This window comes from Aspergillus fumigatus, chromosome 6, assembly GCF_000002655.1.
Source record: "Aspergillus fumigatus Af293 chromosome 6, whole genome shotgun sequence".
Lineage (NCBI taxonomy): Eukaryota > Fungi > Ascomycota > Eurotiomycetes > Eurotiales > Aspergillaceae > Aspergillus > Aspergillus fumigatus.
The window spans coordinates 2,364,340-2,378,312 of NC_007199.1; the positions used below are offsets into that span (position 1 = coordinate 2,364,340).

At 51.3% G+C, this 13,973-nt stretch overlaps 6 protein-coding genes across 6 annotated transcripts; 4 read left to right on the plus strand and 2 right to left on the minus strand.

The window, feature by feature from the left end:
* Positions 1–16: 16 nt before the first annotated feature.
* On the plus strand, positions 17–1,002 carry gliK (gamma-glutamyl cyclotransferase gliK; the record flags this gene model as incomplete). The annotated part of the gene is made up of 2 exons (XM_745766.3): positions 17–604; positions 655–1,002. Exons 1-2 carry the CDS (start codon positions 131–133, stop codon positions 1,000–1,002), a joined length of 822 nt encoding a protein of 273 aa, XP_750859.2. The 5' UTR covers positions 17–130.
* Positions 1,003–1,445: 443 nt separating this feature from the next.
* gliA (MFS-type gliotoxin efflux transporter gliA) lies at positions 1,446–3,340 on the plus strand. The gene has a single exon (XM_745767.2). It carries the CDS (start codon positions 1,591–1,593, stop codon positions 3,217–3,219), a length of 1,629 nt encoding a protein of 542 aa, XP_750860.1. The 5' UTR covers positions 1,446–1,590; the 3' UTR covers positions 3,220–3,340.
* A 268-nt stretch (positions 3,341–3,608) lies between these two features.
* gliN (N-methyltransferase gliN) lies at positions 3,609–4,573 on the minus strand (the record flags this gene model as incomplete). Its single annotated transcript, XM_745768.1, has 3 exons — positions 3,609–3,733; positions 3,801–4,349; positions 4,399–4,573. 3 exons carry the CDS (start codon positions 4,571–4,573, stop codon positions 3,609–3,611), a joined length of 849 nt encoding a protein of 282 aa, XP_750861.1.
* A 312-nt stretch (positions 4,574–4,885) lies between these two features.
* gliF (cytochrome P450 monooxygenase gliF) lies at positions 4,886–6,835 on the minus strand. The gene is made up of 2 exons (XM_745769.2): positions 6,410–6,835; positions 4,886–6,352 (listed from the first exon to the last, which is right to left on the minus strand). The coding sequence occupies exons 1-2, from the start codon at positions 6,596–6,598 to the stop codon at positions 5,027–5,029; spliced, it is 1,515 nt and encodes a 504-aa protein (XP_750862.1). The 5' UTR covers positions 6,599–6,835; the 3' UTR covers positions 4,886–5,026.
* Positions 6,836–6,900: 65 nt separating this feature from the next.
* gliT (thioredoxin reductase gliT) lies at positions 6,901–7,963 on the plus strand (the record flags this gene model as incomplete). The annotated part of the gene is made up of 2 exons (XM_745770.1): positions 6,901–7,647; positions 7,706–7,963. The coding sequence occupies 2 exons, from the start codon at positions 6,901–6,903 to the stop codon at positions 7,961–7,963; spliced, it is 1,005 nt and encodes a 334-aa protein (XP_750863.1).
* Positions 7,964–8,294: 331 nt separating this feature from the next.
* On the plus strand, positions 8,295–8,911 carry gliH (SRPBCC family protein; the record flags this gene model as incomplete). Its single annotated transcript, XM_745771.2, has 2 exons — positions 8,295–8,549; positions 8,627–8,911. The coding sequence occupies 2 exons, from the start codon at positions 8,295–8,297 to the stop codon at positions 8,909–8,911; spliced, it is 540 nt and encodes a 179-aa protein (XP_750864.2).
* Between the last annotated feature and the right edge of the window lie 5,062 nt (positions 8,912–13,973).

The following is a 13,973-nucleotide window of genomic DNA, read 5'->3' on the forward strand; positions in this document are numbered from 1 at the left end:
ACCCCCCCCCCCCCCCCCCCAACGCGCCATCCGAATTTTCGGAAGCCGTCGGTGCGTTGAGCAGTAGCTAAAATTGATAGAGAGACAATTCCCTGGTCCCCCTGCTTACAGAACGCAAAGAGCAAGCAACATGGGGAAAGCAGCGTTGCAAGACCCTCATGGGGGAATCTGGTACTTTGCCTACGGCTCCAACTTACGCCTCTCGGTACTGGAGAATCGAGGCATCAAAGCACTGGATATCAAGGCCGTCATTGTCCCCTCGCACTACCTGACCTTCGACATCTTTGGCATCCCGTACGCGGAACCTTCCTTTGCCAGCGTCGCCCCCTTTGCCCGCGAGAAGAAAACCACCCTGCGACTGGGCGATTCACCCGCTTCTCGCGACGTTCCGCCGGTTCAGGGACTCGCCTATCTTTTAAATCCCAGGGATTACCGGCAGCTGGTCATCAGCGAAGGCGGCGGCGTGGCTTACGATGAGGTCGAGGTCCATGCCTCGATCCTCGACAAGGACGGCAAACCCGACCCCGGCGCGACCCTGATTGCTCGGACCTTGCAAGCCAAGTACCCCTGGCGACCTAACGGTGCGCCCAGTGCGCGCTACCTGGTGAGCGGCCCCGGAACAGAATCATGCTCTGCGATACTGATCGGAAACAGGGCCTCATCTCGACGGGGTGCAAACAGAATGAGCCGCTCACGGCATACAGCGACTATATTGATTCCTTACCGGCCTATGAGCCGCCGACATCCCTCCATGCCAAGGTGGGAGGTCTTCTTTTCCTGATGTTCTGGCGTCCCCCTCTTCGTCTGTTGATTCGACTCATCCGGGTGAACACGGACCAAGACGGACATTGTCCGCAGTGGCTCGGTTGGATTATTCTGACTCTGTATGGGCTGATGTGGTCATATCATGATAACATTCACTCGAAAATCTGGGGGCGAGGCGATGGCCGGAAACTACATTTTGAAGAGACTCCCGCGAAGGAAGTCCCCGTGAGGCACTAGGATAGCAACAGTAGCCAATGTACGGTATCTATTGTATTGCAGCGTGGAGAGAAATAGAAAGAATGCTGTGACCTTGGGGGATCTGATCCTACGTGCGTATGGAAGGACGAAGAACGAGTGAGTACCTTGCAAACGCACCGGACGCATGTGCCTGAAGACAATGAATACAGCAGCCAGCGTCTAAATTAGATGCTGATTGGCTTCCGGGCCGTCCCTTGCCCTAAAGCAGAAACTTGAGGTTGTTCGGAGACTTAACGGAGACTTTGCCGCCACGCCGAATCACAGCGGATGATGAAGATGCTGCGGCGGCGGTAGACAGTCAGATGAACCGGTTTCTTCTAGTTCTTTTTGTTCAGCAGGGATCTGCAGGAGCCAGCCAGGTCGGAATTGGAAATGAAAGACTGCTGACAAGTACCGAGTCTAGAAGGGCGGCTTAGCTAAGATGCCAACACTTTGACGCATGAAAGTCTCCATGTCTCCGATGTCTGAGTAGATATAGATGCGTTTCGTGCGGTCTGTTTGTTGCTACTGTCTCCGGTCTACCATTATCGTCACGTCAAATCCAGCTCTCTACTGACATCGACCATTATGTCCCGTCCGTCTATCGAAGAGTCGAAGCAGGAGCTGAGTAGCTCTCCCAATGATTCCGTCATGGGCAAAGACCCGGCCCCCGAGGAGGAGATGCAGTATCCCTCTGGCTTCGCCCTCAGTGTCATCATGGCCGGTCTGCTGGCTGCCATCTTCCTCATCTCGCTCGACACCACCATTGTGTCCACCGCGATCCCCCGGATCACCGACGAGTTCCACACGGTGGCGGATATCGGGTGGTATGGGTCCGCCTTCTTTCTGACGCTCGCCTCCTTCCAAGGCACCTGGGGCAAGATCTACCGCTACTTTCCCCTCAAGCTGAGCTTTCTCGCCGCCGTCCTGCTCTTCGAGGTTGGATCGTTGATCTGCGCCGTCGCCAAAAACTCCGTGACCCTGATCGTCGGCCGAGCCATTGCTGGCATCGGGGCTGCCGGCATCTCCTCGGGCTCCTACACCATCCTCGCCTTTTCCGTGCATCCCCGACGCCGTGCGGCCATGACGGGCGCCATCGGGGCCAGCTTTGCCGTGGCTGCGGTGGCGGGCCCGCTCATCGGCGGCGCCTTCACCTCCCACACCACCTGGAGATGGTGTTTCTGGATCAATCTGCCCATCGGGGGCGTTTCCGCCGGACTGATCGCCATCTTCTTCAAGGCGCCGCCCCAGGCCCGCGCCAAGGACGTCCCGTACAAGGAGATCCTGCTGCAGATGGACCCCTCCGGGATCGTCCTCCTGCTCGGCGCCATTCTCTGCTTCCTGCTGGCCTTGCAATGGGGCGGCTCCGCCAAAGCCTGGGGCAACGCCGATGTCGTGGGCACGCTGGTCGGGTTCGGCCTGCTTCTGATCGCGTTTGCGATCAACGAACTCTGGCTGCAGGAGAAGGCCATGATCCCGCCGCGCCTGTTCAAGGGCCAGACCATTCTCTTCTCCTCGCTCTTCACCTTTTTCTTCTCCGGATCGTTCTACCTGCTGCTGTACTACCTGCCGACCTACTTCCAGTCCGTCAAGGGCGCATCCGCCTCGGACTCCGGGGTGCGCACCCTGCCCCTCGTCCTCGGCGACGGTCTGTTTGCCACGCTCTCGGGCGCCGTCCTCGGCATCATCGGCTACTACATGCCCCTGCTGACCCTCGGCGGGGTCCTCACCACCGTCGCCAGCGGCCTGCTCTACACCCTCGACCTGGACTCCGGCGCCAACGCCTGGATCGGATACCAGGCCATGGCCGGCATCGGGATCGGCCTGGCCATCCAGGTCCCCATGATGGCCAGCCAGGCGGTCGTCCGCGTGGAGGATCTCTCCACCGTTTCCGCCATCGTCCTCTTCTTCCAATGCATGGGCGGGGCGATCTTCGTGCAGGCGGGTCAGGCCGCCTTCACCAACAAGCTGGTCCAGGAGGTGCAGCGCCACTTGCCGAACATCAGTGCGGCGCGGGTCACGTCGACGGGCGCCACGGAGCTGCAATCCGAGTTCCACGGCCATGAGCTCCAGGTGATTCTCGAGGCGTATGTGGCTGGGCTGAAGGACGCCTTTATTGTGGCGATTGTGTTGGCGGGGATTGCGACCTTGTTGTCTTTTGGCTCGGGGTGGAGGAGTGTGAAGAGCAAGAAGGAGGAGCCCAAGGCGCAGCCTTGAGTATCTGGTCGAAACATGTCTGCTTTTTGTCGAGTATGAAGGGGTCAATAGCGATTGTATCCAGTGTGTGCTTTCTTTTGTATCACTTTCAGCATATGGCAATGGAGAGTGTTTCTGTGTCCACTCCTGTCGTCTCTCGGCTTACAGTAATCTCTATTAGCTATGGATAGTTGTCGAGACGCATCCTTCCGAGTTGATATTGGCCAGCATGTTCGACGTGACTGTTCAATTCAAGCTATGAATCCATTCCTAGCTTCCGTATATTGCAAGGGACGTACACCATGCTAATGGAGACACCGCGTCAGGAAATAACCTGTGACAAGCGTAGAAATGTCTAGATTCTTATCGTACTCTGACTACTTAGAAATCACTCCATCCCGAGCTTAGCTCTATGGCCGACGTCCCCAAACCGTGTTAAACCGAAGAATCCCCCCCACCGTCTCAAACTCGACCTTGATATCCCTGAGGATCGGATCAAAGTCCTCAGCACGAATACCAGTGCCATCGGGAAGACCTGCCCACGTCAGTAAGTCCCGCCGTAAACCCTACATACTCCGTGCAAAAGCAAAAGCAGAACTTACGCGTCGCCGCCGTCCGGAAATTCGACACCACCTCGAGCATATTCTGCTTCGCCATCTCCCCCAGCTTGGGGTCCGGGTTCCCCGCCCCGATCGGAATCTCCATGACCTTCTCTTGCACCTCTTGCAGTCCATACTCCTCCAACCACTGGCGCACCAGCTTCCCCGGCCGGGGGTTCCAGCGGAAATGAGGCAGCATCTCCGCCACCAGCGACTGGAAGCGCGCGAGAACAGGGTATTGCTTCCGCTGCTCCGGGGTCAGATGCTCTAGACTGCCTTCGGTGAATTGCACCCAGCCGGTGCCGGGCTTGGCGAGGTCGATGAGTCGGTACAGCGCCTGCCGGCCTTCGTCTGGGGGCACGCATGCAATCACCAGTTTCTGGTGGACGAGGTCGAACGAGTCGCGCCATTCGGTGGGCCAGGGGTCCGAGATGGACTGGACGTGGAACTCGGTGTTCGGGGGGCGCTTGGCTGGGAAGGCGGTTGGGGAGACGTCGGTGCCGACGAGCGTGGGGGACTGGAGGAGGGTCGAGGCGTCTTCGAGCCAGAGGCCTGCGCCTATTAGTCTCGAGGGGATCGAATCGACACAGCGGTGACTTACCGTTGAAGGTCCCGCTGTCGAGGACTCGCAGATTGGGTTGGTCGAACGGCAGAGGAGCCAGGATCAGTTTACCCATGTAGGTTTTGATCAGGTCATGTTGCATGTTCATGCGTCTCTTCTCCTGATCCTCGTAGTTGAGGAGGTAGCCGTTTTCGGAGTCGGGGAGGACAGTCATGATGCAGTCGCAGTTTCTGGCACACGGATATGGGTGCTGGACAGCGATGGGTTAGTGGATTCGTCTGCTCAACTCGATATACAGGGACCGTGTATATATATCCACCCGGATCCCCTCTCAGGCATATTGAACACTCCACTCGTTTCGGTCTCCGAAATCGAATCTGAATGACCGTATCTGCCATGGATTGTTCACTTTGTTCATGAATCCATTCAATCCTACGATTGGTTTCGTGGCACTCGGAGTCTCATCTCGGCGGATGAAGCTGTACACTGGGGCCAATCCTACAGTAGCATGAAACCAGGACATATTGGCATCACAAACCAAGGAACTTGCTTCAATTTATAGTCCGGACACATTTGGTTCTAATTTTAGATCGGTCAATACAATTTCACGGAAGCCAGGGAGCCTCCAACGCTACGATGTCAGAAAGCACTCTCGCGCAGTATACACCTATACTCGTGGCTTCAACTCCACCTCCGCCCCCGCATCCGGGAAGATGGCCAATCCACCATACTTGGGCTTCGGATGAGGCCGTCCCTCGATCAGCCGTAGATCATAGTGACGAATGACATACGCCACCACCACCTTAATCTCGGCACTGGCAAAGAACCGCCCCGGACAGGCCCAGATGCCATGGCCGAAGTTGATATTATCGGCCCCCGTCGAGGTATGCTGCCAGCGGTTCTCATTGGCGCCGCCCTGCTGGCGCAGACGAGCGAACCGAAAGGCGTCGAACCGCTCCGGATTCGGATACAGAGTGGGACTCTGGTTGATGGGCTGCGCGCGCACCATCACCAGGTAGCCCGGGGGAATCACATGGCCGGTCTTCAGTCGGAGGCCGTTTGGATCGGTGACGATGCGGGGGATGTTGACCAGCGAGGTTGGGCTCAGCCGCTGCGACTCCCGCACGAAGCTGTCCAGCTTGATCAGGCGCGGGAGGGCGGTCTTGTCGATGCTCTCGGCGCCGACGTTGGGGCCCAGGACCTGGTCGAGCTCCTCGCGCAGCTCATCCACGGCGGCGGGGTTCGCGGCCAGGTCGAACATGACATAGGTCAGCGCATTGGACAGGTTGTAGATCGAGGCAAAGGTGGCCAGCAGTTGATCGCGCGTGAGCTGCTGCGCCGTGGCCGTTTTGCCCTGCGCCTGGTACCGCGACTTGAACCAGTCGATCATATCGCCGCCGGGGATCTTCTCCTGGGCGGGCGACAGCTTCTGCGCTTCTTGATCGGCGAGCAGCTTGGCGATCTTGCGCCCGATGAGCGCCTTGTTCTGCTCGAGGGTCTTGACCTCGCGCAGGAACGGGGCCACCAGTGGCCGGATCCAGTGCGGGTAGAAGCGCAGCACCATCCACGCGCGCGAGACGTCCTGCGTGTAATTGACGTTGGACTCGATCCAGTCGGGCTCTCGGCTGAGAGGCAAGCCGACAAAGGCGCGGCCGGACAGGATCGTGGCGACCTTGGGCATGATCGACCGGGGCTTCACGCGGGTCCACGAGTTGGGCGGGACCTGCAGCACGGTCGACATGGCGTAGTCGATCTCGGCGGTAAACGAGGCCAACACGGCCGGAGTGTTGCGGACCAGGAGGTATCGCATGGCATCGTCGAACTCATCGGCCTTGGTGCCCATGTACGAGTATTCGCCGAGGAACTGGTTGTAATGGTGCTTCTTGATGGAGAGCTGGTTCTCGGGCAGGGCCTTGACGGTGTCGATCTCAGAGACAGGAAGCACCACTAACTGCTGTCCGGGCACTCCCAGTGCGAACGGCGTGTCTGGATACTGCGACTGTGAGCTTCACGGTGCGACGTGTGCTGGTGGTGGTGGTGTTGCGAGTACCTTGGCATGGCCCTCCTCCAGCGTTTTCACAATATCTTGATCACCAACACTCTGCAGGACCGGCAAGTCCAGCGCCTTTAGACTCTTTGTCTTTTGCAAAAGCAGTCGATATACCCAGTACAGCAGGCCGACTCCAAACGAGACCGCGACGGCGGTCCGCACGGACTGGGGGAGGTAGACTTGGTCCATGGCGCGTGCTTTCACTTCTCTTTCTCTTTGCTTTGGGGAATTCAATTCAATTCTGCAATCAATTCCCCATCGACTCTATTTAATTCTACTCGGTCCATCCGAATGTGGTGCAACATGTGTCTTATAGATCAATTGCATGACCATTGGCCCATTCCGCGGAAACATTTTTTCGGATGCCGAGAAGAAAGTGTCCGAACCCATGCGCCGTATATAAATACCACCCCGACGAGGCTCTTTCATTCTGGTTTTTCTTTTCTTTTGGTAATTTCTGGCATCCCACTACTCTCGCGCATACCACAACCATGTCGATCGGCAAACTACTCTCCAACGGAGCCCTGCTCGTCGACGTGCTCATCATCGGCGCCGGTCCCGCTGGTCTCTCGACAGCCACCGGCCTGGCCCGTCAACTGCACACGGCAGTCGTCTTCGACTCTGGCGTCTACCGCAATGCAAAGACCCAGCACATGCACAACGTCCTCGGATGGGACCACCGCAACCCGGCCGAGCTGCGCGCCGCGGGTCGCGCCGACCTGACCACCCGCTACTCCACCATCCAGTTCCAGAACAGCACGATCGAGGCGATCCGCCAGGTCGAGACCAACCAGCTGTTCGAGGCGCGCGACAACGAGGGCCACAGCTGGTACGGTCGCAAGGTCGTGCTGGCGACCGGCGTCCGCGACATCCCCCTCGACATCGAGGGATACTCGGAGTGCTGGGCGAACGGCATCTACCACTGTCTCTTCTGCGACGGCTACGAGGAACGTGGCCAGGAGACCGTGGGTGTCCTGGCTCTGGGGCCCATCGCGAACCCTGCGCGCGCTCTGCATTTGGCTCGCATGGCCCTCCGGCTTTCCGAGTCCGTCACCATCTACACGAATGGCAATGAGCAGCTGGCCAAGGAGATCCAGCAGGCCGCCGAGGAATCCCCTGTCGGTGCCTCGGGACTGAAATTCGAGGCTCGACCCATCCGGCGATTCGAAAAGGGCGATGTCGCCAAGACCGTCATTGTTCATCTTGGGGAGTCGGAGTCGAAAACGGAGGGCTTTTTGGTACGTTGTCCAGTTTACTCGACAGAGATATCCTTGCTAACCGCGGCAAACCGCTCAGGTGTACAACCCCCAAACGGAGGTCAATGGACCGTTTGCCAAGCAGCTCGCCTTGAATATGACAGAAGGAGGGGATATCCTGACCACGCCGCCCTTCTATGAGACCAGTGTGCCCGGAGTATTTGCCGTGGGGGATTGTGCCACGCCGTTAAAGGCCGTCACGCCCGCGGTGTCGATGGGATCTTTGGCCGCTGGCGGTCTCGTGGCTCAGCTGCAGGCTCAGGCATTGCCGGAGTTTCGTCTCGATCAGGAGCTATAGAAGTTTGTTATAGCTGTACATAAATAGCTGTACATACGTCTTAGATTCGCTAGGTTCATGAATTGACTTTCCTTACTGCCAGGATTCGAGAATTGTGAGGCACCATCTCCAAAGATCTGTGACAAATAAGAGTAAAGACGCAAGTAACCTTTCTCCAGTTGGCAGGTGTGAACCTTGACGTTGAAATGGCCCCCTGTGGATAGCTTCATATCCCGCCGGTGGGATAAAATCGGCGACCGAAAACTGCGGCATTCCATGGATAGGGTCGCCGTTTATTATAATATAACACCCCCAAGACGGCAGACAGATCTTCAACGACAGCAACAGCACCATGGCAACCTCCACCCCCTCCTTCGAATACAACATCTCCTTCACGACCCCCGCCAACCCACCGTCCTGTGAGCCCAAGCTCACGGCAAAGGATCTTTGGACCGGCATCGCCCGAGTGGCAGATGCTCCCCAGGAATATGCGCCGTACGTCTCCAAGTGCGAGGTGCTCTCGCGCAACGGCCACGCTCTCGAGCGCAAACTGACCATGGCCAACGGGGCGGTCCACAAGAGCGACGGGGAGATCATGTATCAAGATGTGTGGATTGCAGATCGTTTACTGGTAGTTTTGTCTCTTCCAGCAGTTCATCCCCGTGCAATAGCTGACTCGTCCAGGTGGAAGCAAGAACCAAGGATACAGGCGCAAAGACTACCTTCTTGCTGTCCTACCACGACACGGCAGCCGTGAGCCCCGAATCGACGGATATCAGCTTTACGGTGATCTACGAGCTGAAGCTGACCGGGATCGAGCCTGGTAGTCCCGAGGCGGAACGCATTCAGGCGGAATACCCCGAGTTGACGCGCAAGGCCTGCACCTCGACGGTGGAGCAGATTCGGGAACGGAAGAAGAATGGGCAGTTGGACGCCTGGGCTCAGGCTGGTGAAGTTCCCGCCTGGTGATAGATGGTGCATATGATCGGCATCTCTCAATCATCTGGATGTTGTCGGGATAGTGTAAATAAGGCCTGTGCAGATCATTCCCAGCACCGTGTGTGGCTCACACTCAAGGGGACTATGAAACTAGTGCTTTGCTATGCCTGTGATTGACTTATGCAGATGGCACAAATATGATGTTAGTGCGGTCTTAGGGTCTACAGGCTTCAATCATTCTACGCCGGGCTATTTGCCCAGCCCCAGTCCATGCTAGACGTGTCCACGGTCTCTCCATTGGAAACGAGCACAGCGAGCCATGAGAGGCAAGATGACGGTCATGCGAACCACTGCTACCTTTAGGCTGTTACTACCAGTCATCTTTGTTGCTGTGCCTATACAACTCAAAGTCAATGAAAGGTCAATAGGCTCACTCGAAGCGAGCTGGGTAAAAGACCGCGTTGGACTACGACCTGCCAGATACCTTTAGGACTTAGGTTGACTGGTCTATTGCTGTCACAACGAGTCCAGGCCACTAAGAAAAATAAGAATTTCGCCACCAAACCTGACTGATGGGGATCTAGTGTATGTACGAGGCAGTGGTGGTAGCGCTTTATCATATAGTCTGGTTCTGACAAGACGTCGCTGGTTTCTGTTGTTCATAGACAGTTGAGTGTCTTGGATTCATGTGGAAGCCTTGTGAGTTCAATGAAATAAGTAAAAAATAAAGTATAAACAGCATTGTGACTGACTACAGCTAAGTAGCAAGATGAGGTGATATAGACATCTTATGTAGTCTGATTCAATATTGTACCCACTCTTTGGGAATAGCATCACCGCGCTGAGGTGCGGATCGGACCCATACTACGATATGATACGATCTCTCTGATCAGGCAGACTGAACTCCAGTAAAGTACATTAAGCCCTTTTCAAAAGTCCTCAGTACTTTTCACTTGAATCCGGCCCGCTAAGCGTTGCAAAGGTATGAGAAACCAGCCTCTTAGATTCTAGTATGAAATCAATAATCCATGTTAGTTCACTGCACCGCAATACCAAATGAGAATCATCTTAAGCAATTACGCGTCTGGGTTCAGCCATTCAGGGGCGCGCTCAGAATCCCCAGGAGCATTTTCTTCCTTACAAATTCTGTTCCTTTTCCTACTTAATATAGCAGGGTCTCACCTAGTCTGTCTAGTTTAAAAAAAATAGCAGAACTTACCTATGAGCAAGCTCAATAGATCATAGATAAGATTAGCTATAAGAATAGTATGATCACAGACAAAGATCAAGCCACAACACCCCCTACTATTCTCAAAGCACTACAAAGTATTCAGGATCAGCTTAGAGGACTTCAGCTCCCATGGACGCAATATAATACACCTAATATTCAAAGGGACGTTATATTCCAGTTGATCTCTAGCGCCTGACTCATTGCACTATAATTAGGCAAAGTAGTAAGGAGAAGAACCCTATTTCTCCTTAGACATGTCTCCAGACTGTATAATTGTCAACTCTAATAGCAATAGGTACTTAAAAAGTAACATCATGTGGCTTTCTAAGGGCTGTAATTTATCCTATTCATTCCTCTAGAATACCCTAACCAGCTACTTGTATAGTAGAGTTCTTCTATATATATTTTAAATAGTCAGAGGAGCCTATATACAGTCTAGTCCATTTTCCTTTACTCTAGGACCTTAAAGATGTGGTAATAAGCTTAGATTTACAACCCCAGTAAATAAAGACCCCGTATACTTGCCCAAAGGAGTATGCACTAGGATTATTCAGTACCCTAGTCTGCTAGGGGGATTTAATAAATTAGTATAGGAGTTTAAGGATATTACAGATAACAGTTTTGTGCTACTTAATCCTAATAACACTCACCAACCTACATATAAGAAGTTCATGTTCATTACTCATCTAGAAAACCATTAAATAATACACCTAATATATAAAGTCCAACTGCAAGACAGTATCCTAGAGGTCACCAAAACAGCACTAGGCCTTTTTAGGTTATCTTTATAATCCACACAGCACTTCCTCCTATACAAGCCAACCCTTCCACCGCGTTTGTTTAATAAGATGGCGCTCTTATTTCTAGTTAATTAAGATTCAAAGCTAGTCATAGAGCCTTAAATAGCTTACCACATTATTAGTCTATTTGCTTTTCCTATAAGAAGAGTAGGATTCAGTATACATAGCTCTATAATTACCACCTCTAAGTAGGCTGCTAACTTAATAGTTTATTATTTATATAACTATAAAGAGGTTCAAGCTAGTAGGAGATACTGACATCAACTTATTAATATTATTAAAGGATTATATTATTAATTCCTTCTATAATAGTGTTTCCTTCTATTAGCATCCTGCCATGCCTTAGGATTAGGTCTAGTACATTCCTAAATAGAGCAACATCACACCAGCGTGGCATAGCACAGTTTAAGGGTTAATAGAAAAGCTCCAAACAGCCCCTATTTTTAAGAGGCAGGATAGTGCTCTAGAAAGCCTGTATTTACTTTAGTACTTATCCCCAGAGTATTACAGTGCAGACACCAAGCCCTTATCTAGCACATTAAATAAGGAATATTACCTTTCCACTAAATACAGTGCTTACCTTAATTTTTTAAAGCCTCTTAGCCTCTAAGAGGTCTCAGATTATAAAGTCCTAGAAAGACTTAGACTAATACTAGTAAAAACCTTACATCTGCTACAGACTTCCAACCCTAAAAAAGAAGTAGATATCACTCATCCTATAATTACTAATTAAGTGGCTTAAGAGGGATCCAAAGGATACCTTAGTACTTAAGATTAGAGACATTCTGCTTATTAAATTAAGCAATAGTACTTTCATCTAAGGCAACAACTAAAAGCTAATAAAATCTAGAGTTGATTTAGCTGCAGCAAAGGATGCTGTCTACTTTTCAACTAACACTAATAGTACTAACATTCTAAAATATATTAGTCTTGTGACTATTTCTGATAATGCAGCTAGGGACCATAACTAGAATAAATTATATTATCTTCTTAGGGTCCGACGTGCAAGCCCAGAGCTCATTATAGGGGTAATTAGTAATCATAACTATGCTATCTCCGTTGCGCCAACTACAGGGAATATTCTAGCTGAGTATATACACATTCTATGCTACGTCTTTGACAGTTGTGCTAAAGATAATTACTTAAAGAAGCCTTGCCTTATAGTTGCTGATGAGCATCAGAGGAGACTATTATGCAGGACCTCTTACCCTAGGCATCTTCCCTATAATATATACCTTAGAATAGAGGGAGCCTATAGAACCGCAGCCATTACACAAAGATTAAAGTTAGGCCTATTATTAGGCACATACCTTTCTCTATTACACCCTACCTTTCTTAATCCAAACTATATAGGCAAAACACACATTACTAATAATATATAGAGAATATAGCTAGAGCAGCATGGGATTATACCCTAAGTTCCTCAGTTAACACAGAGAAATAACCCTAAAGAGCTCTCTAATCTATTTAATGGAATAATATACCACCATCTAGATATCTTATTAGTATCTTATAAAGGTACTAGGACACATACACTACAGAGATAAATAAAGAACTACTTATTACATCCACTCTTAAAAGAGCAAAAGTTCTAACATTAACTGGACTGGCGAGTCTTGGTAAATACTACTTTCCCACCCTAGAGATTTATGACTTAGTTAACACCATGTCCACCCTATTACACATCAACTTTGCCAAACTCCTAGAGACCTGGGGCCCGGGCAGCGAGCAGAAATAGGGATTTCTCTGAGAGCTTGGTGTATCTAGTAGTAGTAGAGCAGTAGTAGTGATGAAGGTCGTTACAGATCACTTATTATCTACCATGCCACTGGAGGACGCCAAACCGCATTTTTTCAAACTCTACCAATGGATATCTCAGAGATCATTCGACAACTTGCAATACTTGCGGTACAGGCGCTTTCCAGCTTCTCCGTTCTGTTCTGACGTAGACAGGGACTTTTTCAACGAGGAGAAGACCGTATATGTTCTGGATCGCAGTGACGGTGCAAAGTTGGTGTCTCTCGACCAGTGCATTTGGCGTGGCCCCTCATGGTTGCAGACTGGGTATACTCTTATGTTATATGAGGAATATGCAAGCAACGCAAAAATAAGGGGCCTATTTTCAGACATATTAGCTGTGCCAGATGCAGACACAGCAACCTATATAGCAGAATTAATCCACGTACAGGACGTCGGGGTAGGCTTGATAGATAAAACACAGAGGGTATACCAGGCTATTATAAAGGATATAAAAGACAAGGAGGATTACAGCAGTCTGTGGTGAGTATTAACTCCTAACCAGCGCCTAAACACCATCTGATAGTGGCTTAATGAATAGGAGTGGGTTTCAACAATTCAAGGTAATATATATCCCAGGCTCAGGGTGGTGGTATTTACTGTAATAGTGCATCTAGGCATTATTTTCAACTAGTAATAAGATTAGCATTAGTGATACCTATCCAGATATAGAGAGCTTCTTTATTAAGAAGCTCCAGGTTCAGCGGCCCTCTATACTTTATTATATCAACTATACTTAGGACCTTTGTAACAACAACAACAGCAGTATTAATAAGATTATCAAGGCTCTGTGCCATATTAAGAACCTTAGACCCACCAAGTCTGACCTAAATCGCCTCAAGCATATTAATTTCCTGCCCATCAAGGGCCCTGAGGAGGCATTCTACTAGGGATCAGTCACATCCAATTTCTTCATCATTAATAGGGAGGGCTGGCCCATACTATTCTATGGAGACGTGCCAACACTGCAGTTTCACATGTCTGAAGTCCATAAATTAGCTCCACTCTTAAAATCTCTAGGGCTAGAAAACCAGTTTATTTCTGTTTGTGCAAAGAGGAAAACTAGCATCTCAGAAATGCCTTCAGAGCCCTCACTAGAACTTATGACCGACTTCCGTCAAAGGGCAGTCGGTCTGTCGAGGTACGTTTCTCTGAGTCACCGACTTTGAGAGTCACCACTAAACTGCTCCAGATGCATCGCCCACTACTGCAGTGGAAAGATTCATGCTGCTCATTATGAATACCACTCTCTCGCCTATATTTC

Coding starts and splice junctions, on each gene's coding strand:
- gliA (XM_745767.2), top strand. CDS start 1,591: ATGTCCCGTCCGTCTATCGAAGAGTCGAAGCAGGAGCTGAGTAGCTCT.
- gliF (XM_745769.2), bottom strand. CDS start 6,598: ATGGACCAAGTCTACCTCCCCCAGTCCGTGCGGACCGCCGTCGCGGTC. Junction 6,353..6,409: donor TGGAGGAGGGCCATGCCAAG/GTACTCGCAACA, acceptor TCACAGTCGCAG/TATCCAGACACGCCGTTCGC.